Source organism: Rattus norvegicus, chromosome 6, assembly GCF_036323735.1.
Source record: "Rattus norvegicus strain BN/NHsdMcwi chromosome 6, GRCr8, whole genome shotgun sequence".
Classification (NCBI taxonomy): domain Eukaryota; kingdom Metazoa; phylum Chordata; class Mammalia; order Rodentia; family Muridae; genus Rattus; species Rattus norvegicus.
This window is the reverse complement of record NC_086024.1, coordinates 26,094,053-26,121,063: the sequence shown is the minus strand read 5'-3', so window position 1 is coordinate 26,121,063 and position 27,011 is coordinate 26,094,053. Positions and strand designations below refer to the sequence as shown.

Below are 27,011 nucleotides of genomic sequence, written 5' to 3'. Positions count from 1 at the left end.
TGAAATAACAATAAAGCAAGAAAAAAGGGAAAGAAACCATTTCTTTGACATTATAGTAGTCCACATAATTCAACGCCATGGCTGTAATAAAAAAGGCAATATAAAACAAATGATTTGCTTCTTCCAAACCCCATGGGAGAGAGAGCTCACTGCCCAGACAGGTGGGCACTCCTGAGACTGCAGGGCAGGAGGGACCTCCAGTACTGCCCACCCTTGCCCACATCCCTGGCCCAAGAGGAAACTGTATAGGGCCTCTGGGAACAGGACGATAGGGGCACTCAACACTGTGGTCCAGACACCACCTGGTCAAACAGCTCCCTGCACCTAAATCCCGTGGGAGGGAGAGCTAGACCTTCAGAGGGGCAGACACGCCTGGGAAGCCAGAGGAGACTACTCTCTGCCCACATTTCTGACTCTAGAGGAATATGCCTAGCGCCATCTGGGCCCCCTGTGTACAGGGTCCTGAGCGAAGGTGGGGCAGACCCTTTTGGTTGCTGCCCTCACAGAGAGCTGAAACCCAGATCTGAGAAGCGACTTCAGGTCCAAGACCAGAGGTAAGACCAACTTTTCTGCTCCACGTGACCTGCCTGGTGGACTCAGGACACATGTCCACAGGAACACCTGAAGACCAGTAGACAGGAAAGACAACACGCCTGAAAGCAGAACACTCTGTTCCCATAACTAGCTGAAAGAGAACAGGAAAACAGGTCTACAGCACTCCTGACACACAGGCCTATAGGACGGTCTAACCACTGTTAGAAATAGAAGAACAAGGTAACACCAGAGACAACCTGATGGCGAGAGGCAAGCGCAGGAACCCAAGCAACAGAAACTAAGACTACATGGCATCATCGGAACCCAATTTTCCCACCAAAGCAAACACTGAATATTCAAACACACCAGAAAAGCAAGATCTAGATTTAAAATCACATTTGATCATGATGATGGAGGACTTCAAGAAAGACATAAAGAACTTCCTTAGAGAAATGCAGGAAAACACAAATAAACAAGTAGAAGCCCATAGAGAGGAAATGCAAAAATCCCTGAAAGAATTAGAGGGAAGCACAATCAAACAGGTGAAGGAATTAAAAATGGAAATAGAAGCAATAAAGAAAGCACAAAGGGAGACAACCTTGGATATAGAAAACCAAAGGAAGAGACAAGGAGCCGCAGATACAAGCATCACCAACAGAATACAAGAGATAGAAGAGAGAATCTCAGGAGCAGAAGATTCCATAGAAATCATTGACACAATGGTCAAAGATAATGTAAACCGGAAAAAGTTACTGGCCCAAAACATAAAGGAAATCCAGGACTCAATGAGAAGATCAAACCTAAGGATAATAGGTATAGGAGAGAGTGAAGACGCCCAACACATAACATGGTTGCTTCTGTTCTGGGCACCAGACTTTGAGAACCACTGTTTTTCCCTGAAGTATGAGGAGCACTGTGCATGTAGTCCAGACATGGTACAGGAAGCAAACGTAGGATAAAGGGTGGTGGGAGAGCATGGATTTGGCATTTTCCTGTCGCATGAGGGGCTTGGGTCTTGTGCTAGGCATTAGGGGGGTCTGTTCCTGCTGTCTTGGTTCAAGATAACTTCTGCTGCATGCTCTGAGGGGCTCCACGGCAACTGAAATGTCTTCAAAAATTTATAGCAAAAGCGCAGTTTTGGAGACGTTTATTCTACTATATAGAATATTCTTTTTCTTCTAATAGGAATTATTTTTTTAAATTTTAATGTCTTCTTTATATGTGTAGTGTGTGTGTGTGTATGTGTGTGTGAGTGAGTGTGTGTGTGTGTGTGTGTGTGTGTGTGTTTTCTTCTGTTGCACCCCACCTTATTGTTTTGAGACAGTCTCCCACTGAACCTGGAGCTCACCAGTTTCACGAGACTAGCTGGCACGTAAGACCCAGGGAATGCTCCAGGTTCTACTGACCCAATTCTGAGATTCTAATACCTTGCCTGGTATTTTCATATGGATACTAAGGAGCTGAACTGAGGCCCTTACAGTTGCATAGCAAGTACTTTAGCAACTAAGCCAGCCCCTGCCCCTGTCTTAGTTAGTGTCTTTTTTAAAAATAGCTTCTTCCTGTACTCTTATTACATATACAATTTGAAAGAAGAGACAAACGACTTCTCTTTTACATTCTATCCCACTTAAGTTTTCCTAAAGACAGATACCCATGGCACAGTAAATGGAGCATTGGGTGATTTCAATCCTTGGCCTTTCCTGGGTACCAGCTCCTGAAAGCTATGTCACGCAGCCTGCCTGACAGATTAGTAGCTATTTGCAGGACACCTTGGGAGGAAGGGGCAGCAGAAATCAGTCTCAGATGTTAGACTAAAACATGCCCCTAATTGAAAGCATGAAGAGAATGCATCTATGAAAGTGATCTCTGGCAAATGTGCCAGGTGAAAAGCCCAGACCAGGACTCACTCCTGGCTGTTTCTGTTCACTTGGGTGGAGCCCATTCAGCCCTGTGACTTTCCCTAAATAATTGTGTCTGGGCAAGCACTTAGAGCCCAGTATGTCAGATTCAGCTACAAAGTTTGCTTAGTCAGGAAGATATAGATGAATTGGCACACTTTACTCAAGAAGTGCATAGCTTTTAGATTTGAACTCTAGAAGCCTAATATAGGAATGGCTCTTGGGGGCCATTTTAGAACTAGCAGCTACTTTACTCACAGTGTTCTGAAATACAGGTATCTGACCAGGGTTAACTGATGTAAGTCATGCCATCTACACAGTTGGTTCCACCTTGAATTTATTCCCCCTCGAATGTATTGAAAACTGGTGCCTGGTATTATGATACTCATGGGCCATTTCTTAATTTTTTTATGCCCCATAGGAATCATATCATAGCAAGATGTGAAAAGCATCTTTCCCTAAGGACCATTAATAGATTTCATGACTGTTAGATGTTGGTCATTGGTTCTTCATAACCAAGTCTTCTGTGGTTCGTGTGTGCTGTCTAGTTTTATGTCAGCTTGACGCAAACTAGAGTCATCTGAGAGAAGGGAACTTCAGTTGAGAAAATGTGTTCATAGGATTGGGCTGTAAGGCATTTTCTTAATAACTGATTGTTGGGGGAAGGGCCCAGCCCATTGTGGGCAGTGCCACTCCTGGGCTGGTGGTTCTAGGTTCTATAAGAAAGCAGGCTGAGTGAGCCTGTAAGCAGCACCCTCCATGGGCTCTGTATCAGCTCCTGCATCCAGGTTCCTGTCCTTGCCTGAGTTCCTGTCCTGACTTCCTTCAGTGATGAACAGTGTTGTGGAAGTGTAAAAAAAAAAAAAACCCTTTCCTCCACAACTTGCTTTTGGTCATGGTGCTTCATTGCACCATAAGCAACCTTAATTAAGATTTAATGTGTTTCCTCTCTTTTAGGATTGTCTAGTGGACTAAATTGTTTCAGCACTGACTTGGGTAGGAAGTTTGGTACTGTGATCTCAGGGCGAAGAGTTTAAGTCTAAAGCTGACTATCAACAAAGGGGCAGCAGTAAAATGATTCCAATGAATGCAGAAGGGTCTGGCTGGCCAGAGACCTGTGACATTACACAATGCAGTTCAAGTCAGTGACCCAAAGCCCCTGGAGAAGATCAGCTGTGTTCAGAGCCACTAACTCTGACCATGGCCCAGGTAGTTCTATAACTCTCTCTGGCCACATGTCTGGTGTCTGGTGATCCAGAGCTCAGACACCCTAGCGGACAGGGGATGAAGAACTTGTTCCTTGTTGGGTGTTTCTCATTATGAGGTTGGGGTGGCATAATGCTCACTGGATGTGTGAACAGATTAGCTAGTCCACCACCTTATTGGCATCCTCCTTCTATGTAAAAAGAATTAAGTTGGACCAGATATTAAACAACTCTGAAAACCTCTGGAAGTCTGTGGAAGAACCTTTTTATTCCCCTCAGAGTTGGGGATTCTTTTTGGTCAAGTCCTAGCAAAAGTATTTAAACATAAAAATTTAAAATTAAATTGAAGGGCCAGGGTAGATTCCTCAGTGGGCAAAGCATTTTCTGTGCAAGCATGAAGACCTGATTTTGAATCTCAAGCTTCCACACAAAAAGGCAAATATGGTCATGAACACCTGTAATGCCATTCCCATCTCTAGCACAGAAGGGTAGAGTCAGGATTCCTCCGAGTTTGCAGGCACCATCCTAATAGAAGTGACGACTCCTAGGCTCAGTGCAGATATTGGCCTCAAAAAAGTAAGGCGAAAAGCAATTGAGAAAGATATCGCAATGTAACCCTCTGTTCTCCACAGGCGCTCAAGTGTGGAGCACGCACGCACGCACGCACGCACGCACGCACGCACGCACGCACGCACGCACGCACGCACGCACGCACGCACGCACGCACGCACGCACGCACGCACGCACGCACGCACGCACGCACGCACGCACGCACGCACGCACGCACGCACGCACGCACGCACGCACGCACGCACGCACGCACGCACGCACGCACGCACGCACGCACGCACGCACGCACGCACGCACGCTGTAAATTCAAGCCACAGAGTGTAGCTTTCAAAACAGTGACAGGATATGTCTTAAGGTTTCCATTGCTGTGAAAAGACACCATAACCATTGACCATGGCATGTCTTATAAAGGAAAACATTTAATTGGGTCTGGCTTAAAGTTCAGAGGTTTAGTTCATTATCATCATGGTGGGCAACATGGTATCGTGCAGGCTGACATGGTGCTGGAGAGGCAGCTGAGATTTCCGCGTCTGGATCAGCAGAGCTGAGATTTCCACATCTACATCAGCAGGCAGCAGGGAGAGAGAGACACTGGGCCTGGCTTAAAACATCTGAAACCTCCAAGCCCAATCCCCAGTGACACACTTCCTCCAAAGAGGCCACACACTCCCTCTGGACTTATTGGGGCCATTTTTTTTTTATTCAAACTACACAGGTTACTTTCTTAAGGTTATATCTACATCTTTTTAAACCTGTGGTGTATTTTGGGAAGGCAGATATAATACAGTGCTTTAGGGTGATGCCTTTGGTGCCAGCTCGCTTGAATTGAAACTGTAACTTTTTTCTAACAATTGTTTGATCTTTGTTAAGCCATTTAACCTCTGCATTTGTTTCTTTATCCACTAAATGGGCATAATAAAATATTTACTAAAAACAGTTTCCAGGGATTGTGTGTGTGTGTGTGTGTGTGCGTGTGTGTGTGTGTGTGTGTATATATATGAAAAGTACCTGTTACATAGGTGGTTGCTAATAGGTATCAGCTGTCACCACCACCACCATCACCACCACCACCACCACCACCACCACCACCACCACCACCACCACCACCATCACCACCACCATTATTTTCTTGGGGGAACATCTAGTTGCATTGTTAACCCTTTGGAAGACCTAGTAAAGTCTACTGTGCTTTCCCTCAAAACCATGTCTTCTGTTGTCTTCTGCAGCAAGCTGTGTTCCACCATGCCAGAATGGAGGGATGTGTCTCCGGCCTCAGTTCTGTGTGTGTAAGCCAGGGACAAAGGGCAAAGCCTGCGAGATCACAGCTGCCCAGGACACCATGTCACCAGTGTTTGGAGGGCAGAACCCTGGCTCCTCGTGGGTCCCTCCTGAGCCAGCAGCAAAGCGTACTTCAACCAAGAAGGCAGACACCTTACCAAGGGTCAGTCCAGTGGCCCAGATGACCTTGACCCTCAAGCCGAAGCCGTCCATGGGACTCTCCCAGCAGATACATTCTCAGTGAGTGTTTTCAACTTACTTCTGTATAGATGTGCATTAGCTACTCTTGGACACACTGCTGTAAGCCACTCTCTGTAACAGTTACAGAGATCTCTTGCACAGTAACATCCTTCTTCCTTCTCAAGAGTCTCCGTGTCAGACTCCTATATCAAGTGTCTTAAAGATACTTATTTGATGAATGACTTTACCCCAAGTGTAAACCGTAGTGGTGCTAGGATTACAGGGATCAAGGTTGGAAGGGAAAAATAAACATAGTTGTCTGATAGTGGAGTGGTACATTTAAGAATTCTTTTTTTGGCTCATCAGTTTGGAGTACTGGCTGCTCTTCCAGAGGACTTATGGGTGTCAATTCCCCGCACCCACATGTTCGCTCGCAGCTGTCTGCTAACTCTAGTTCCAGGGAATCTGATGCCTTCTTCTGGCCTCTGCGGGTACCAGGCATGCCCATGTTACCTAGGCATCCGTGGTACAAAAATCCCTAGCACATACAAAATAAAATAATTTAAAAGAAAGCTTAAAAATGATTCTTTTTGGGCATGGGGTGATTCAGAATTCTGAAACAATAATTAGAACAAAAAAAGAGAAATGCGTATGTAGTTTTAAGGATCACGGAAGACGCAGGGCTGTGGCTTTGCATGGGACAGGGAGGAGGCAAGCTTCATTCCCAGCAGCAGGTTAAATGTCCCCACTCTGAACACCACACAATGTCTGCCTCTCACTTGCCATGCAGGCCCATTTTTGGTGAATGCCGTTGTTTTCTATTTATGGGAACTTTGTTTTTTCTCCTTTTTGCTGTTAGAGAGCACTGAGTACGATAAGAGCTCAGGGATAAGAAAAATTGTCCCTGACCTCCTGTGACTTTTGTGACAAGCCCCGAAGAGGGGCCCTTGTCTAACTGTCTCCTCTTAATGAGCAACTACCCATAGATAATAAGATGCTGAAGTCACTACGGCGACCACTTGTCATTTGTGTAGGAATGTCAAATACAGGAAGCCCCCAACTTAAAAAGGGACTTGACCTGGGTTCATTTGTAAGTCACTTGCTTGGAATTTAGAAGGCATTTCCCAGTGGAGACAGCACTTCCACAAGGTGATTAGTGTTCTCCGAGCCCACAGAGGTCATTTGATCTGTTAAAAAGCCCCCCTCCCCCATTCAAACTCCTCACTGGAATTGACCACCTACTGGTTTCGCAGACCTAGTCTCTTAATGCCTTTTCCTTCCTCTTCTCTCCCAAATATCTCTTTTATTATTTTCTCATTTTTTTCCTCCTCTATGTCTCCTTGTAATATAATACTTTAGTTCTGTCATGGACTAGGTGGGAAGCTGATGGTTTTGGTAACACATTTGATATCTCTAAGTGGCATGAAACAGTACCAGTTTGGTACCAGTTTGGAAATTTCACTGAGCCTATCATGTGGGTACTGAATAATGAAAGCTAACCCCATGTTTACAGAGGAGAAAAGCCAGCTTTAGAGTGGTTGACTTGTTCACAGTCTTGCAGTTAATCAGTAAGTGGTTCTGTTAGGGTTTACGCCGATGTCACCATGGTCTCAGCATCCGTTCTTAAGGAAGCACTTGGCAAACATTTCCTGTGAAGAAGGAGGTGTGTTTTTTGCTCTGTAGGACAGATGCTCTCTGTGGTTGGATGTACCACCGCAGCCCCAAAGCATGGATGACAGGTGGCATTTACTGCATTCCCAAATTCCTTCCACTATGGAGTTGACATTTGAATCACAAGTTACAAGATACAATTCTTGAGATTTTTTTTCTCAATCATACTTACTAATTGCACGTGTGCTTGCGTGTGTGTGTGTGTGTGTGTGTGTGTGTGTATGTGTGTGTGTGTATGTGTGTGTGTGTGTTGTTTGTTTATGTGTGCATGTATATGCACCTGTGGAGACCATTAGTGTCTTTCTCTATAATCAACTCCCCAGCTCCTTCCCTCAACCCCCCATCTCAGACCAGGCTGCCTTGATTTCACAGAGGTCCACTTGACTTAGCCTCTCCAGTGCTGGGATTAAAGGCATTATACCACTATACTCAGCCATGTATGTATGTATGTATGTATGTATGTATGTATGTATGTATATACATGTATATTCTGTCTCTCTGAAAGCCCAGCTCTGGGATTATGAGTGTGTTGCCATGTTTGGTTTTGATGTGGATACTGGGGATCGAACTCCGGTCCTCAGGCTTGCACATCAAGCACTTTACGGAGTGAACCATTTCCCATCCATTTTCTCAGCACATTTTTGTTTTAGTTTCTTAAAAAAAAAGTTTACATCTTTAATTATTTTAGAATGCCATAGAAGTATATGATGAAATCTCATTATATCCATCTCCCATTTTCCCCTAGACTGCTTCTGTCCCAAGATGTCTCCCTCCCAATTTGATCTCTTCCTCCTTCTTTCTCTTCCTCCTTCCTTTCCTCCCCTTCTTTTTTTGTACAAAGTTCAATTAGTGCTGCTCATCTGCGCAGAGGTGGAGAGCTGTCCTCGGGAGCACAGGTAGCCTGTCAGTGGCCTCCCACGCAGCGAATGGTTCTCAAGTGCCAGTGGCTGCTCAGTAAGGGGTGGGCTCCTCCCCAGCCTTTGCTGGAAAGTTTGCTAGTTTGTTCTTGTACAGGCCACCATAGTTGTGTGCATCAGCCACATCATGCCCGGAAGACATACAGTGGTCCTCCCTATTTTCCGGCTCTGACAATATTTCCACCTGCCCTTCTTCCGTGTCCCTTGAATCTTAGTAGCAAGTGGAGGGAGTAAAAGAGATGTCTCATTTACAGCTGCGCACTCTCAGGCACTTACGCTCGGCTCTCTGTCCAGTTAGGAATCTTTGCATTGACTACTGACCACACAAAAAAGAAGGTTCCCTGATCCAGCCTGAGAGGATCCCAGGTCTATAAATGCGTAGAAGGCAATTTAACAGCCTTCAGAATTTGGCAGCCATTCTTAGCTGGTAAAAATGGCTGGGATGAGCTTGCTCACCTCTTCCTCCGGAGGTCAGTAGTGACTATTTTGGTGCTAGAACGCAGATGTCACTGTGTCCCTGGGGTGATTTATATCATACTCAGACATCTTCCTGCTGGCATTGCTCTGATCTTAAGGACAAAAAATAATTGTGCCTTGAATTCCACTTTGGTGATCGGGAGTCAGATTACGGTGTGTTGTTACGACTTTTTTTTTTTTCTAGCCTTATTACTCCTATAAACTGTGAAGCAAGTTACAAGAAATGGAATTCAACCTGACTATTACCAGCTACCATTTGACTCTGACCCTCGGTGATGCGCACGGGTGGGTTGTTTGCAAAAATCATTTGCCGGGTAAAGCTAAAGGAGCGGCTTTCAAAAACACCCTTCTTTAGAATGGGCATCGTAATTTAGAGGAGAATGCTATGAGGGAGAAGAAATAGCTTCAGTTCCACCTGGGACTTGGTTTCTGTGAAAGTGGAGTTGTAAGTTAAGCAGTTCTGGATTCTGTAGAGCCTGGATCCCAATCAGAGCTGCCTCTTAATCGGTATGTACTTGGGAGGTGAGATGGCTTTTTTATTCTGGAGCTAAATATGGACCATGACAAATGTAAGTTACTCCAAATTAATTTTCACCTGGAACCTTTTCATAGTAACAAAATCAAGAAGGTTTTTACACACACACACACACACACACACACACACACACACACACACACACACACAAAATACAGGGGTAGAAACATCAGGTAGGTGGTTATAGCAAAGAGGGTGAAATTTCTGCTATAGCCTCAGATGCTACCTATCAGTGATGTTCTTAGCTATTGGATCAGTGAAGGCCTAGTCTATATTCCTAAAGAATGTTCTAATACCAATATACAATATTAGACAATAAATATTAAGAAGTCTAAATGGCTCGAGATAATTGCCTGTGGACCTGCAACATTCCAACTTCTTATATCACGGGCATTCTCATTAATAAGCCTTTGTAAGCACTTCTCTCAGAAACATTCCTTGACAGGGGTAAGGGGAAGAGACAGCCTAGGATGATGTCAGTTGTGACATTTGCATCTTAAAACTTTTGTACCTGAGCTGGGTGTGGTGGTGCACGTCTTTAATCTTAGCACTCAGGAGGTAGAGGCAGGTGGATTGCTGTGAATGTGAGGCTAGCCTGGTCTACGGAGTGAGTTTTGGGATAGCCAGAGCTACATAGAGAGATCCTGTCTGTAAAAAAGCAAAACAAATGACAACAAACAAAGGTAAAAACTAAACCAAACAAAACCTTTTGTACCTTGTCTCTTCCTGAGGTTTAAATATAGAGAAGTGGAGGTCCAGGGAGAGCTTTCTAGAGAAAACAATTAGCTGGGCAGAGCTGGAGAAGGGCTCTTCTAGAGGATGCCATGGCAACCATGGTCAGCCCAAGATCTTGAAGTGGGAAGTAAACTACAGCTGTAAAGGGCACCTCAGGAAGTGAGGTGGTTGTTAATAGATACCGTTGGCTGTTGGTCAACTTAGGCAATGATGGCTTCTACTTCAGATCCTGTCTAACTCAGCTGCCAAGGAGTCCCCTCGTAGGTTTGTTCTGCCCACTTCTCCTTTTCAAATTCCATTTCTTTTTAGATGCCTTACAGTCTTTGGAAGTGTATATTTATTTTTATTTTATGCATTTGAGTTTTGCCTTTATGGGTTTGTGCACCACATGTGTGCAGTGTATGTGGAGGACTGAAAAGGGCATTGGACCTCCTAGAGTTACATGCAATTGCTGTGTGGGCTCTGGGGACAGAACTCTGGTCCTCTGGAAGAGCAGCTAATGCTCTTTTTTTTTTGGTTCTTTTTTTTCGGATCTGGGGACCGAACCCAGGGCCTTGCGCTCCCTAGGTAAGCGCTCTACCACTGAGCTAAATCCCCAGCCCCGAAGCTAATGCTCTTAACCACTGAGCCATCTCTCTAGCCCCTACAGTAGAAGGGAGAAGTAAGAGATTGAGAATCCTTAAAATGCTCTACTGTAGACACAAAGTTGTGTAAAATGCCGTAAAGAAACCCTTTGTAGTCACTATCTGAAGTATTGATTAAGTCTTGGTCATGGGTTCCGTTTCCATTTAGTTCATTAGTATAGCGAGACTTTACCCTTGTGGCCAGGGTGGTACCTGAGCAAATGTACTCTCTTTGGGAGCTCACAATCTGCAGAGGGCAGAGGGCTGGCTGATGAACAATGCACAAAATATCAGTTGGCTGTGGTTAGTGCTACAGGGAAAACAGAACTGCAGATAGTGTCCCGGAAAGCTGGGAGGGTTTGACGTGTGTGGGGGTGGTTATTAGACAAAGCCCCAGGGGTGACAGTTAAACAAAGGCCTGTGGGAGGAGAGGGCAGGAGCCTTGTAAATATTAATACAAGGGGTTGGGTAGAGGCTTTGAGGCTGGAGTGTGCTGGAGAGGTTGAAGAACAGCTTAGTTTGATAAAAGTGTTTTGTTCAAATGACACAGACAGGGGGCCCTGTGGGAGCAGGTGCCTTATTAGATTAGATTAGGCAGGTGACTGCTGTACAGCTTGGTTTTACCTTTGGCCGAGGTGGCTTTAGGGAATTTGACTTTGAATTGGATACCCAGCAAGCTCCTTAGAGACTTGAAGGAGGAAGCAGTTGTTTCCAGATGTTGGTGGGTTGAGAAGGTGGAATCCTGGATTGTTCTGTGGAGAAGGCAGTCTGTGAACTTGAGAAGGCAGTGAAGTTGGGCATGCAGAACTGAGAAGGGTGTTTCCAGGGAGGCAATGGTTCAAGAGCCTGGTGCGTTAGTTATCTTTTGTAACTCAGCAGCCTGAATCAACCACCATATCTTGATGAACAATGTGTGCCTCAGGAATTCTGTTGGCCTAAAGCTGTGAGCTCTGGCTAGGTCTCTCCTGATGTGGCAGACAAGCAGTGAGTAGGGGTGGCCGTTGCCTGAAGGCTTGGCTGATACTGAGGTGTGTACTGCCAAGAGGACTCAATGCCAAGGTTGCTGATAGAAGCCTCCTCTCCAACACGGGACTTCCATAGAGCTACCCAGTGCCCTCCAACATGGCTGCTGCTGACTTCTGAGTGACCTCAGACCTGGAGAGCAAAGGGAAAGCCAGAGTACCTTTACAGACAGTAGTGTTTAATGTGACAAACTCTCACTGATTAGAAGTGGGTAATTAAGTTCACATTCACAAGCAGTTGAAGGGAACACTGCTGAAATTAGGGAGCACTGCTGAAAGGGAGGAAGAAGAGGGACTTGTGCATTTAAAGTGACAGAGGTCAGCTGGGCGGAGTATAGAATTACTTGGGAAACAGGCCTGGGGCATGTCTGTGGGCATTATCTTCCCTGCCTAATGGAGGTGAGAAACCTACCCTCTGTAGGTGGGACCGATCTCTGACTGGGATCCTGATCTGTATGAGTGGAGAGTGGGAGCTGAGAAGTTGCCTGTGTTTATTACTCCTGGCCCCGATGGAGGAAGTGTTGCTGGAATCAGCTGACTCGAGCTCCTGCCTTCTCACTTCCCTGCCATGATGAACTAACCAAGACAGCTCCCTTGAGTTGCTTTGGTTGGAGAATTTTAACACAGCAACAATAAAAGAGGTCATAGTAAGGATATGATTTGATTTGAGTCAAGAGTCATGGCAATGCAGATGTCAAAGGCTGCATGAAAACCAGATTATTGACATTTCAGTACAACAGGGCCTGTCAATTAGAGAAACAAATAAATAAATAAAAAAATCCACAACAAAAGCAAAGAGAAGAATAATTATAGTTTATAAAAAAAATTGGGACTGGGGATTTAGCTCAGTGGTAGAGCGCTTACCTAGGAAGCGCAAGGCCCTGGGTTCGGTCCCCAGCTCCGAAAAAAAGAACCAAAAAAAAAAAAAATTAAGAAACTCATTAGCCAGTCTCAATAAGTGAATTACACTTCTGTCGTGATTCAAACACACTGCAAATGAACAAACCAAGATGGGTTGTAGGAAATTAGGAAAATGTTAACGCTGATGAGACATCTAAAAGGGTAGCTATGGATCCAGGGGCTCTGATTGTGATCACAGCAAAGCACCATCTGGTGTCTGAAATTTGAACCCCAACATCCGGTGGGTGGAGGTACGGTAGCTCCAGATCAGCTCTGAGGTGATAGTTTTTGATGCTGGATGATGCGTTACATGAAGCTTTCTTGCAAAAGTCTCTTTATATTTGGATTGTTTTTTTGTAATAGATCAATTAAAAAACAAAACCCAAAAAAGTTTCAAGTAGGAGAATGCCACAGTTTCCCTTGTCTGGAAGCTGCATGCTTGGGCACCTGCAGTACGTTAGAACCAGAGGGGACCTGCAGTGGGCTTTTCATCAGGGGTGACAGTCATGGCAAACCAGAGGAAGGAAGTGAAGTCGGTCATTACCATTGTGTAAACCTGGGCACCTGCTGGACTTGCAAAGACAGTCAGGTGTGCCCCTGCTTGGGACACAGAGGAGTCTTTTCTCTCTACTTGGGACATAGATGAGTCCTTTCTCCCTACTTAGGACATAAAGGAGCCCTTTCTCACTACTTGGGAGAGAGAGGAATCCAGGTAAGTTTTCAACATTGCCTTGGTTTGGGAAAGTGTTTGGTACTTGGTTTGCAAAGGATGGTCCGTGATGGAGCTTTGGGGTAAAAGAGCTGAGATCACATAATGAACCCTACTAATGACTGTGACAAGAAGGGGTGGAGGACAAGGCTGGTTACCTGGTTTGGAAAGACTGTCCAGTGCATTCTGGAAAAGGCACTACCATGGTTTGGAGCTCTCCATTTTTTTTTTTTTTTTTTTTTTGTGAGGTTTATTGCTGTGGTGTTGCTGTTTCTGATCTTTTGTGCCACACCATAGCTTCTGCATGAGCTGAAGAAATGGCCAGACACGACTTCATTTTTCTGTATCTGTAGTCTCTCCAGATTCCTTCAACCATGAGTGAGTGTGTGCATGCGTGTGTGTGTGTGTGTGTGTGTGTGTGTGTGTGTGTGTGTGTGTGCGCGCGCGCGCGCGCGCGTACAGGGCCTTTCACTAGACTGGAGCTCAATAAGTAGCCTATGATGGTTGGTCACTGCACCCAGGAATTCTCTGTTTCTGCCTCCCCAGTGCTGGGATTAAAAGAGTTTCACTATACCCAGATTATTATTATTATTATTATTATTATTATTATTATTATTATTATTATTATTGGGTTCTGTGGGGATCAAAGTCAGGATCTTGTGCTTGCAAGCCTAGTACTTTTTCAATTGATCTATCCCCCCACCCCACCCCCAACTTTCTTTAAATTTATTATCTTCCACATAATTCTGCAGTATTACTGAGGTCACTGCCACACTTGCATGCCATAGATGTTATTCAGATGTAAACTGTCAGGGTGGCCCCAGCACAGCCACTGTTAGATTGTAGGTCCATGCCAGGCTCTGTCTTTGATTCTTATGGGAGCAGGTGGTAATGTGCACGAGCTGTAGTAATAACTCACAGAGGGGCACTAGTCCAAATGGTTCAGCTCTCTTCAGCTTTGTGCTATCTCTTAGGCTTCATAAATGCCCTTGATGCTTTCCAAAGAAGTTCGTTTACAACTCTCAGTGATGCTAAAAAGGCTTGCTGGGCTCTTGTCGAATGTGCCCTCCCCCCTTTTTAGCCTGTTACTCATGATGGGCGATGCAGTTGCGGGACCATGGGAGCCTGACCCAGAGCTCGGAGGGACATTGTTTATTTGCTAGGTCTGTTAGTTGTTTGGGGACTGTTGTACAATGAGCACCACTTTGCCAAGGGCAGAGCTGTTATCTCCACTGTGTGAGGAGGAAGCCCTTATGGAGGAGACAATGTGCCCAGTCCCCCTCTTTGAGCCTGAGCAGGAAGTCTGGTTTCACTCAGGATATGGGTGTCAAATCTATCTGGAGAACTCGTATGCAGCCCAGTCTTTTCATTTTCTGGGCTAGTGCTTGGTTTTCTTAGTCTCTTGCTACCCTGCAGTAACAAAGGATGGTGCTTAGCTGGTCTAGAAAAACTAGTTTTTCTCGTCAAAGACACTGACAATTCTCTTTCCTGTCACTTTCCCTTTGTGGGTGTGAAGAAGGCAAAAGAAGCAAATTCGAACATGTTCTTTTTAAAAAACAGGACTGGCTTGAAATGTGTTCTATATTTACCAAGTGAGTTTATAGCACGACAGATAGTTTCTAAATATAGAGGAGGTCTTTTAAAAGTCCACGCAGTGGGGACTTCTTCTACTTTTAAAGTTCTTGAGAAACGAGCGAGCACTTGACATTTATCTCTGGGGTTGGATGAGAGAAACACTGAGTGAAGTCCTTGCCACGAAGGAAGAGGGGGATGGAGAGCTTCAGTTCTGTCAGGTTCCTGCCTTCCTGAAGAAGTCCTGCCCTTGGGATGCCCTCCATCCAAGTTCTCTGTCCTCAACAATGACAGGGGCAGCCCAGGAGTTTGCTCTCTTTATTTGAACTTTTCCTCACCTTGTTTTTTTTTTTTTTTTTTGTTTTTGTTTTTGTTTTTTTTTGTCTTTTGTTTTTTGTTTTTTGTTTTTTGTTTTTTATGTTTTGTTTTCCACAGCAGAAAGCTCATTGTTAGGCTATATCAAGAGCTGATGTTTTACAGAGAGAGATTTCTTTGGTTTTGCAGCGTGTACAGTTGCTATTGGTACCCTGATAGAACTTACCAAAACCGTTAAACGGTTTTCAGCACTGGAATTGCTGCTGTCACAAAATGACCTCTAAGACGTACAGCGGACCCTGCTATAGGTTGATCCCTCACGGAGATGGGGCCTCCCCAGCACTTTTGTTCTGAGCTTCTCTGTGTTAATAACATTCCTGTTACTTTTCCTTGCAGTTTCTCTTCTCTGCACACAGAGGTACACAGAGGGGCTTCAACAGAGTTTTAGGTAACAAAACAAACAAACAAACAAACCAACAACACTTTCTGAAAAGCTATACGTGGCAGTACACAGCCGAAATCCCAATGCCAAGAGGTGGAGACAGGTGGACTTGGGCTTGTTGGCCGGCCAGGTTAGCCAGTCAGTGAGCTCCAGGTTCAGTGAGAAACACTATTTCAACAAACAAACAAACAAACAAACAAACAAACAAACAATTGTTAGAGAGACTGGAGATATGGCTCAGCAGTTACTCTTAGAGAGGAACCAGGTTTAGTTCTCAGTACTAACCTACACAGCGGCTCACGACTCCATTTCCAGGAGTTCCTACGCCCTCTTTTGGCCCCTGTGAGTACTGCACCCGAATGGTTCCCAGCTATACATTAAACACATACATTATGAAAGAAAAAAAAAGATCTTTTAAAAAGAATAATGCGCATGTGATAGAGAAAGACAATGACTTTGACCTCTGGTTTCAGCATGCATATATGCAAAAGTGATAGAAGCCTTTCGATTTTTCCTTTTTTTTGCCTGGAGGAAGAAAGGTACCAGTAGAGTTGAAGCCCCTGCCCACAGCATTCCATGGGTACTTACAGTGCAAGTCGCACCCCTCTGGGATTAGCCTGCTTGTGTTTGGAAAGACACTGTGGTGCTGGATTGGCATTTCCTTACTGCCAGTCTGGGAGGCAGATGCAGGCTTTGCTGTCTGCTTGATGATGTGGAAGAAGAGGACAGCGACACTCATTTCAAGGTACCTTGGAAATAAGAACTAAAGCTTTGAACCCAGGATTGGCTTTATCACCATAGGTGACTTTCACCCTTTCAAGCCTGATGTTGGGTGGGGCTGATAGGCAAAAGCAAAAGTGACAGCGTACTGAAGGGCCGTCCATGTTAAAGAGTAGGACATTTCATCACAGCCTTCCTCTTCCTCTTTCCCAAAGGAACGTCACACACAAGCTCTCTAGGTCTGTGTGCCAATCTTTAAACTGTCTGTGAGTAGCATTGTGTTTCCCACTCCGTGTTGTGCCTGGGCTCTATCTGAATAGCTGTGTGGCTGTAGTTGGTTCATTTATGTTGCCCAGGACTATTTCACCATGTTCGTATACCACGCTTTTTATTTATCATAGTCGTGGTGGATGTTATGAAGTTTTTTTCCCCCCAGTTTTTTTGCTCTTTTTAGAAATATTTAGTTATATCAAAGAATGGATTAACAAAATTGTGTACATACAGTGTTCCCTGTCAGGCTTTGATGTGCTCACGTTATAAAATGATTACTTCAGACAGATGAATTTACACATCCCTCTCACAAGATCCCATTTTCTGTCCATGATAAGAATATTCAAGATCTAACTTTTTAGCGTATTTCCAGTATACGATACGGTATTAACTGTTGTCACCTCGCTGTTAGAAAGCCACACTCTTTCTATTTTGTTTCTATTTTCTTCTTCTTCTTCTTCTTCTTCTTCTTCTTCTTCTTCTTCTTCTTCTTCTTCTTCTTCTTCTTCTTCTTCTTCTTCTTCTTCTTCTTCTCCCTCCTCCTCCTCTTCCTCCTCCTCCTCCCCCCTCCTCTTCTTCTATTTTTACTTATTTACTTTACATCCTGCTCACTGCCTCACTTCCAGTCACCCCTTCCACAATCCTTCCCCTGTCTCCCTCCCTTTCTCCTCTGAGTGGATGGAGGCCCTCCCTGGGTATCCCCCTACCCTGGCACATCAAGTCTTTGTGAGACTAGGCATGTCTTCTCCCACTGAGGCCAGACAAAGCAGCCTAGCAGTCTTTCTATTTTGAATAGCTGAAATGTTAGACCTTTTGGCCAACGTTAGGCTTTTTATAAGGACTGTTAGGTAGAAATGCACGAGGACTGCAGAAGGTGACCTTTTGATTTCTATAGGGGTATAAAAATGTATATTGTAAAAGTATGTATGTATATGTAAAAGTGGGGGAACTTCAGACTCCATGAAGCTAACCTAAAGTTTTGATTATATTGTTAGTTGTTGTTCAAAGGTATTTTGTTTGAGCAAAACAGGTCCGTTGGGGAAATGCTAAGGTAATTTTCTTCTTTTTTTCCCTCTTCTGGTGTGTTGTGTATGCAAGTGTGGTATTTATCAATATGTGTATACACCAGTGTGCTTACCTGTGGAGCCCAGAGAGGGATGCTGGGTGTCCTGCTCTACCATTCTCTGCCTTATTCCAGTGAGTCAGGGTCTCTAAAGTCTAGAGCTAGGCTGGTAGCCACCATGCCCCAGTCACTGATCCTCCTGTCTCTGCCCTTCTTCAACTCTGTCAGTTACAGGTGCACATGTGGTCATGCCTGGTCCACCCCCACCCCACCCCCTGTTTTAAATGTGGGCGCTGTGATAGAACTCAGGTCTGCATGCTTACTCAGTAAGTACTCCCACCCACTGAACCATCTTCCCATTCCCCCGAGCAACTGGAATGAAAGAACTCTTGAGGTAAACTTTGAAGGAAGAGTAGAGCATAAAGTGGAGATGGGGGAGATGACCCCATGTTCTTTGGGGCCTCTGCACACTGCTAGGCCCCATGAGAAAAGAGTTTGATAAAGAACCGACAATTGCCTTGGCTTAAATTCTGGTCAACTATGACCAAAGACTTATGATAGAAACTCAAAAGTTTTCAACTGAAAAGGGCAAGTGTTAGTTTGGGTACAGTGTGTTCTCCAGTTTAATTGCTCAGTATCAGCACAGTGGTATGATGATGTGCGATGGTCAGAGCCGGGTTTACTGAGTGTCTGTTCTGGGCCAAGCATTGTTGTCATTACTTTGGGGGATTATATTAGTTAATCTTTTCAAAAAGAATGTGAAATAGATACTGTTTGCCTTAGTCTGTTTAACGCTGCTATAGCAAAATACCTAAAGCTGAATAATTCACAAAGAAAAGAGATTTGTCTATAGCCCTGGAGGATGACAGCCCAAGACTGGGTAGCCATGTAGGTATGGAGGGAAGAGAAGGAAAGGAGAGAGAGGAGGAGAGGAAAATGATCATATACATATATGCAAGCAAATGAGCCACGGTTGATTTTTTTAATAGCCCTGTTTTGGTAATGAATCTAGTTTCTTGAGACCAAATATAGTCCTGATAGATCAAGTCCAGTCGCTTAAGAAAAAAAGATCAGTCCACTCCCAAAGCAGATTCTTCGGGACTCCAAGTGCCTCCACTAGAGCTCCATCGTACCAGGTACTAAGGGCTCAGCTCAGGCCAATCCCCTTCAAATTGTAATTATTCCCATCTTATGTGATGCAGCAGCTCAGGGGCTGGGGCGTAAAGGAACTTCTCTGAAGGCACTCATCTACTTTGAAATGTGTCCTCCAGACTCAAATTTAGGCACTCCGTGAACATAGCCTCTAGACTGCAGAGGTTTTCAGAATTGCATTTGTGTTAGCTCTCTGTCATTGCTGTAATAGCTACTATAGGTTTAGTTCTTTAATACATTTATCTCATTGTTCTGAGGTCGGAAGCCCGGTGGGTCCCAGTGAGCTACAAGGAGATGTCACTGCCACTGCATTCCTTCTGGTTTTGGAGAAGAAGAGATATCTGTTTGCTCTTCAGCTTCTAGATGCTGCTGCAGTCTTTGTCTTGTGGCTCCTTCACTCATTTTCAAAGCCATCAGTGATAGGCTGAGCCTTTCTTGTGTTGGCAATGCTTGTTAGGGTAGTAGTCATTGTTTCCTCCTTCTCTTCCTCCTTTTCATCCTCCTCCTCCATTTCTTCTCCTCTTTCTCTTCTTCTTCCTCCCTCACCTCCTCTTCTACCTCCTCCTCTTCCTCCTCTTCTCCTTCTCTGGTTCTTTCCTTCTGCCTTTTCTCCTTCCCCCTCTCTATCTTTTCCTCTTTTCTCATTCTCTCCTTCTTTCCTTCCTTTCCCCCCTGTCTTGCTAAGTAGCCCAGATTGGCCTTCAACCCCCAGTCCTCCTACCCCAGCTACTATGTGCTGGGATTGCTCCTCTCTAAGGGCACTTACTATTATGTTGTGCCTGTCTGAATATGTAGCTCAAGGCCAGCTGATTGGCAACGCTAATCATATCGACAATTTTAATTTCCCTTTGCTGTGCAATGTTAACACAGGCTCTGGAGAGTAGAATAAGGGTGACTCTTGGGATGGGGAAGATGGTGTTTTCTCACCACAGTATTCTACCACAGAGCGAGGCTTGTTCTGACAGCCTTCCTTCCTGCCACAAATGAGCTCTAATCATAAGGTTAGTGAATAACCACCCTAGTACCTTCCAGCTACTAGCTAAGCCAACCTTTATGTCTTCAGTAAAAATTCTATATAAATACTTCATGTAGGTCGAAGTTTTAAGGATGCAATTCCTTCACATTGTTCTTTGAAGTCTTTGTGTATGCATACCCAGACACTTGCCAAGGAGGAAGAACGGGAGTTCAGGAGACCGGGGGACTAGAGATGGCCAGGAATGTGAGCAGTCCTGACCATAACCATGCAGACAGGATCCTGGAATTAGAGTTGAGAAGATGGGAGACTACTTATAGATACATGCCTTTTCTCACACCCAAGCAACTGCATCTTCTAGCCCAGTGGTTCTCAACGTGTGGCTCTCAACCCCTTGGTGGATCGAGTGACCCTTCCACAGTGTTCCTATATCAGAAATCTTATATAAGGTGATGGCCACAGGGCCATAAAGTAATTCTCATGAGGTTCTCCTATATCTGAAAACATTAGTGCACTGAGAAGAAAATTACTTGGTTGTCAAGGACTCGCTAAAAACTGACAGTGGAAGTTGGATTGAAAACTCACTAAATACATTTTTAAAACTCAAATCCCCTGGTGCCAATATGGCCAATGTACACCAACAATCTTTAGGCTGTGACTGCATAAATGGCAACAACATCACAATGGTGTTGAACTTGATGTTGGCATTGATCAAATCTGTTGAACTTGTCCTTGATATTGGTCAAACGGAGTGAAATTCTCCCTTCCCTTCGAATGTGCTTTGCTAACCATAGTTATGGCCATGAAGTCGAAGTGTCCTTGAACTTATACTCACCCCTACTCAACTTGTTTCTCCTGCTATAAGAGTTTGAAAAATGTGTAGACTAACATTTAAAACTAAAACTTCATAGCCATTCTCAGCCTCAGAATTGACTAAAATAAAGACTCTAATGGGTGGGTATCCTGTGAGATGAGTATGGGGTGAACCTCAAATCCTGTAAAATATGCAGCAAGTTGGAATTAAAAGTGGAGCTCACTAACATGTATGGTAGAATGTGTGTTTTGCCTAGTTATCTTTCTCTGAAAGATTAGAGTTGATCTAGCCGAGACACCTGGTCTCATGGTCTTAGAGCTAAGAACTTCTAAGTGGAAGGAATGTCTATGTAAGTTTTATGGAAAAGTAAAACCTTAGATTCACTAATCTAGGAAAAAAATGCCTCTTGTTATTCAGGCCTGCTATTTTGGGAAAAAATGTTCATGTGTGTATGTGTGATAGCAAGAACAGCCAGAAAACCCTGGTGGAATTAGATAGTGGATAGGATGTTTTATTTTATGCTTATGGATAGTGTGATGGAAATTTGGGGGTAATTCTTTCTTGGTGGCCAATAATACAGGGATAATCAGGATCTCCTTTTGGGGTTAACAGTATCAGTAATAAAATAATCTAAGAGTGAACTCAAATGCAAGCTCAAGGCCAATTTTATTTGAATTAAAGACACCCTAGAGTAGGCAGGCTGTAAACTTCAGCAGCTGCCTGGAGGAAGAGAAGTGGGGGGAAGTCATGTTGTTGGAGCCACTGGCATGCAAGCCTACTGCAGCCAAATGATGGGAGGTGGGGCAGCCCAACATATGAGGAAAGACATATTTAGGTTCAGGCAACACTCCAAAGACAAAGTCGGAAAACAGAGAAGAAAACATTATACCTTTTGGAGTTAGTGGGTCAATCACTCAGAACCTAATTGAGGGGAGTAGAAACTAGGCTGGGGGCAGGAAGTCTGAGAAGGCAAGTAGAGTATTTCATTAAAGGAATAATTAACCCATCTCTCTCTTTAATCTTGACTTAATTTCAGTGATCTTGCCTTCTTAGGAGTGGTCTTTGGCCAGGAGATTGACCTTGCTCAACTGGAGTCTCTTCCCAGGCTGGAGATTCTATTCTCTTGACCAGTTGTTGATGACCAAACTTTCCCTGGGGATATTCAACACACATGTCTACTCACCCCACATAGGGATCCTACGACCAAAGTATGGATATCACCAAAGCCCAACTTGGTAACCAATGAATTTTATTGGGTTTTAAAAAAGAGTATAGATGAGGGGCTTCTTACAGAGCAATACATGACTCAAAGACAGCTTTATCACCAAAGCCCAACCTAACTTACAAGAGACAACTCACAGAAACTGGGAACCTGGAGCCCACTGCACAGCCTCCAGGCAGCTCAACAGGTTGGAGAGTGTCTGTTCAAAGTGACTCTGATCTCTTCCAGGCATCTTGACTGGGTTATTATTTTCCTAGGCAGCTGGTCTAGTCTCAGTCTTCTTTGCAGCTCCGTTCTGATATTCTCAGGACACATCTTTTATTGCTTACTCAAGTAGGGAGGGGCTTGGTGAATTTGGTCTGTTTTAGGGACTTCCTGAAACTATTTTGAGTTGTTCACTTTCCTGTTTAAGGAGCTTTCCATCAGGATGGAATGTCTCTAAGGAAACTTATGAAGCGCCAGTTTTCCCTGAGTGGTTTTTTACTTCTACTCTAACAGCAAGGAGGAGAGTCTCTGTCAGTCTCTTATAGTCCTATAACTCAGGACTCTATGAAGGATGGTTGGATGTTAACCTGAGCTTGTCACTGGAGAGTCCCCTATGCCCAAATTCTATCTGTTTCTCTGTGCTCTAAGGGCTGGTTTCTCAGAAGTGAAGGTCAAATACTCTACACACTTGGTCTGACTTCCTGGTCTCATATGTTGCTCCTTCTCCTTGTCATTGTAAAGATCTTAGGCAGCTCCTCAACCTGCCAGCTCCTTCCTGGTGTGAGGAGGCAGCTCAGTCCGCAAGCCACCATCCACTTCTCCAGCTAATGTGTACATATTCTGCTAATCTCAGTTTCCAAGGAGAGTATTTTCTGATACCTCAATTGCTCCCTGCAAGAGGCCCTTACAGCATCTTGAGTGCTTTACCCCTTTCTAGTATTCATTTGGATTTGAATGTAGTTTCTTCAGCCTGCTCAGTGAGTGATATTAATGACTTAAAATTCAAATGTTGGCATTCTTCTAGGCTGCCTCACTTGACCCAGAGTGAAGCCAGGTGACTAGTCCAAGGAATCCATGACAAGGGGCAGAAGTTGACTCAGCCATTCATTGACTATTCCAGGGCTGCTAAAGTAGTTTGGCCTGATATCCTGAGGGTTTGTCATTGATCAGACCATAGTTAATTTTGCGGGTTTTGATACACTGTGTTGGGTCTTTCTACTCCTTGTATTTCCTAGCAGGGCTCTGATGGTCATAAGACACTTTCTGCAGAGTATGACAAAACACTGCCAGGCAGCCCCTCTTGGGAGAATTATGGTCACTGACACTGTAAACTCATTTTACGAGCTTGAAGCTTCCTCGTGCATGCAAGTATTAAATTACGTATTGATTTGAACCTTGACACATTTGGCTCAAGCTCTGGAAAGCCAACTGGGGATGGTCGGGCATTGAACTAGTTTTCACTGGAGTTCATGTGATTCCAGACTTACATCACTTAATGGAATTCGCCTCACCCAGACACTGAAGAACGATGTGAATCGTGTTAGTATGTATGTGCAGAATCAACACCAGGTGCTTATCCCTTTGAAAGTTGATATTTGAGTGTAATGGAACGTAGATGGAGAACCAGGCACAGTTCCCCCTCTCTGTTTTCCAGAACTCTCGACCATGCAAACTGTACTGTTTTAGAACTGTGGTGTGGGGGTGGGGTGAGGTAGGATACTGAGTGCCCTGCCCAAAGTGACTCAGTTGGGGAGTAACAGAGCCAGGACTCCTGACTGTGAATTCTAGACTCTTTTTATACATCACCCTGAGACTCCTTTACCCAAAATAGCTAGCAGGGGGGGGGGGGGAAGAAAGAGGAGGCGTGGCAGCACTCATGTGTAACCCTAACACTTAGGAAGCAGAGGCAGGGGAATTGCCAGTATGAGGCCAGCCTGAGCTACAGAGAGGGGTCTCCTATTGTGGAACCGAACAAATTCATGGCAGTAATTTGAAGCTACAGGTCACGGACCCCAGCAAAGGAAAAAGTGGATCAGTGAAAATTTTTTAGTGGTTTTGTGAATCTCAAATTGTTGGACCAAAAATTGTTTATTTTTCAAAAAAGTTCAACATTCATGGAAAATATGGTCTGTTTCGTGGTGTCAGTTGCCACTGTAGAAAGTCATTTGTCAAATCTTTAAAAGTTAGCCAGACCATCTGTCACAGAAGCAGGGTTTATTCACAAACAGAGCAAATGAAAGCAAACCCATTTTTTTTTTGACACAGTCATGGATTTCCATGCACATCGAGAGTTCTGTCTTTTCTTGTCCTGGTGTTGGTATTTTGCCAGGCGCTGGCATTTGTCCGTTTGATGGACGGCAGCTAAATTGAGGCATCCTTTCTGAATTGGTTCAGAGGCTCTTTACGCCGTGGCTAATCCGTGCTAATTATATTTCTAGGAAGGATGTTCTTAACTCTCACAGTAAGATGACATGGACATTGTGTGATTAGGGCACTAAGAAAAGTTTTCAGGGAGTGCTCTGGGTTGCAGGTCCCTCTCCCCGCTGCCTTGGGGAAGCTCTTTTCTCTTCCTCCCTGCCTCTCATGGATTTCTTTGGCCGATATTTATCTCCTAGGAGAAAAGCCCTTTCCTAAGGAACCCATTTCCCTGTAATTAGGTGGACATTTCACAACCTAGTTGCCTTTCTGTTTTGAAAGGTGACCTGTGGCCCTAAGCAATTAGAAAATTTAGCAGTCGTATTACGAGTATTTTCTGTGAAATACTTTGCAGTCCTGGATGTATTTCTTTGCTACTGTGTTGCTCTATTGATCTGAGGTGATGAATTCTATGCGGATGTGATACTGACATATGCATATCAAGCTATTTCAGATCTGCAGTGTTTTAAAAAGAACTACTCTGGTCACTGAAAAAAATCAAACTTCAATAAATCAAATGAATGATAGTTTGTAAAGTTGTAATGGTTTTTGCATATTTTTTGTGAGATGTTACTATCCTACAGAATAGTTTTAATTTGTGTTTTTAGATTTTGTTTTTAGTGAGGTTGAGTATTTCATATTTTAGAGTATAAGACAATTTGTTTTATGCTTTAAAATTTTTTAACAGTGTTTTCTATTCTTTTTTATTTATAAATGCTCTTTTCATATCGAAGAACCTTCAAGAATTCTTCAAGGGACATCAAATTTGGGAAAAAAAAACCACTTATTTTATTTTATTTTTTCCCCTGTGCCCTAACCTCAGAGCCCACTTGGTTGATGAAGAAACATCACACATTGTATTTTTAAAAATCCCTACTTGCCCGTGAAGACTTATTACTCTTTGACTGGGTAATTTATTTCAGAATTCTTCTGACTTACTGATTTACATAGAAATGAATCTTTCTTTTTCAGTTTTAAAAAAATTATTATTATTATTATTATTATTATTATTATTATTATTATTATGATTATGTGTGTGTGTGTGTGTGTGTGTGTGTGTGTGTCTCCTGTCTGTGGCTCCCGTCTCTCAGCAGCAGTGCTGAGTTTATGGTTGGGAGCCACTGCACCTGAGTTCCAGGGACTGAAATGAGGTTGCCAGGCACGTGCAACAGGTACTATCCCACCAGCCATAGACACACAGGTGCTTATCTACCGTGGATCCTGTGATTTCCCAAGTCAAGATGATTTTCATTCATTTCTAATTGGTTACCTTAAATCTGGTTCATCGCAGCGGTGATAAAAATCTCACTCACTTCCACAATACAGATTTTCAATGTTTATTTACCTATTTATTTTTAGTTTTGTTTTTCAAGACAGGGTTTCCTAATGAGTCCCTGGCTTTCCTGGAACTAGCTCCAGGAAAAGCTCCAGTCACCAGACTGTCCTTGAACTCAGAGGTTCACCTGCCTGTCTCCCAAGTGCTGGGATTAAAGACACCACCCGGCTTTTCAATGATAGTTGATTCATTTATTCCATCAGAAAACATTTGTTGAATGTCATGTATAGGTCAGGTACTGGTCCAGGTGCATCAGTTGAAGGTGCAAAGTGATATGTCTGAACAGTCGTGATGGTTAATTAACTGCTAATTAACTAATTAACTGCTGAGTTAAGCAGGCACCTGACAGATTCTAATAGAGAATGAAGAAAGGCAGGGACTAGAGGATTAGAGTAAAGGAAGTTGACCAGAATCTGCAGGATTAGGAGATGCAAGGAAGAGACTGGGGTTTAAGTAAACAGCAGCATCAGACATGTAGGTACTTCCTGTGACACTGTTGGGAGCTCCCTCTCTTCAAGGAGAATTGAAAAACAGTAGTGAATGAAATTGAGTGGGGAGACTCCCATTCTGGATGTCCTTGACGATTGAACAAAGGGGTCTCACAGTGGGGCTTAGAGACGTAGAAAAAGGCCCATATCAGCCATTAAGGAAATGTGAGGGTCACTTGTGTGTTGGGCACATTCCAGGGCTAGATGACTGGTGAGCCTTCTTCATAACCAACCTGCCTCTCACAATGATTGCTTGAGAGAAAAATTTCGGTCTAGTGATAAAAGAAACTTCTTCTGGGTCCAAGTTAAGAACTGCAGATCTGTTTATGTGCCAGGGTTAAAAAATTATGTACTGTGTAACGCTCATCTGTCTCTAGATCATTGGATGCATGGGAAAGTAGAGGCCTGTCTGAATGCTTCCTTTTCCTGGCTCTACTCTGGCTCTGGACTCAAACTCACCAACCAGAGTCAAAACCAGATTTAACTCCCTTCCCTGTGACTCTTCTATCCATCCTCAAACCATTCTGGGTAGCAGGTTCTCATGCTCTGTAGGAAGAACAAAGTATTTTATTTTGGCCTTATCAGATGTCCATTGAGCTTTGATTTTTGACATTTCTTGATCTTTGGCTGTATAGTTTTTGGTTTTAAAGAATTCATGTTATCTCTGCCCCTTCCTACATATACCTCCAAGTGTTCTCATGTTAGGCCAAAAGTGGTCCACTCACCTGTTCTCTTCCTCCCTCAGCTGGCAGAGCCCTGGTTTACATCTTTCATGATGTCTTTTCTAAGAACTGGGAATGAGCCCCTCACCCCTGTCTTATACTTCTATAATAACCCACCTACTGTGCGCTTCTCGTCTTACTAGTTAGTACTTGAAATAGTTAAATATAAGCTAACCATAAAAGTATGAAACAGAGATTGCATATTTATTTTGAGACATTTTTCCCTAAGTAATGGACTTTTTGTTTCAGGTGCGGCATGTATTTGTTT

At 43.9% G+C, this 27,011-nt stretch overlaps 1 protein-coding gene across 6 annotated transcripts in view; it reads left to right on the top strand.

The window, feature by feature from the left end:
* The window catches only part of Ltbp1 (latent transforming growth factor beta binding protein 1), a 395,722-nt gene that overhangs the window by 56,283 nt on the left and 312,428 nt on the right, over window positions 1-27,011 (top strand). For 5 of the 6 annotated variants that reach the window (XM_063262385.1, XM_063262388.1, XM_063262387.1 and 2 more), the window contains exon 3: window positions 5,434-5,725. In XM_063262385.1, the coding sequence (XP_063118455.1) occupies window positions 5,434-5,725 (292 nt within the window). Of the gene's footprint in view, window positions 1-5,433; window positions 5,726-8,908; window positions 9,016-27,011 lie in introns of those variants that run through there. The other variant, XM_063262389.1, reaches the window with a different exon arrangement.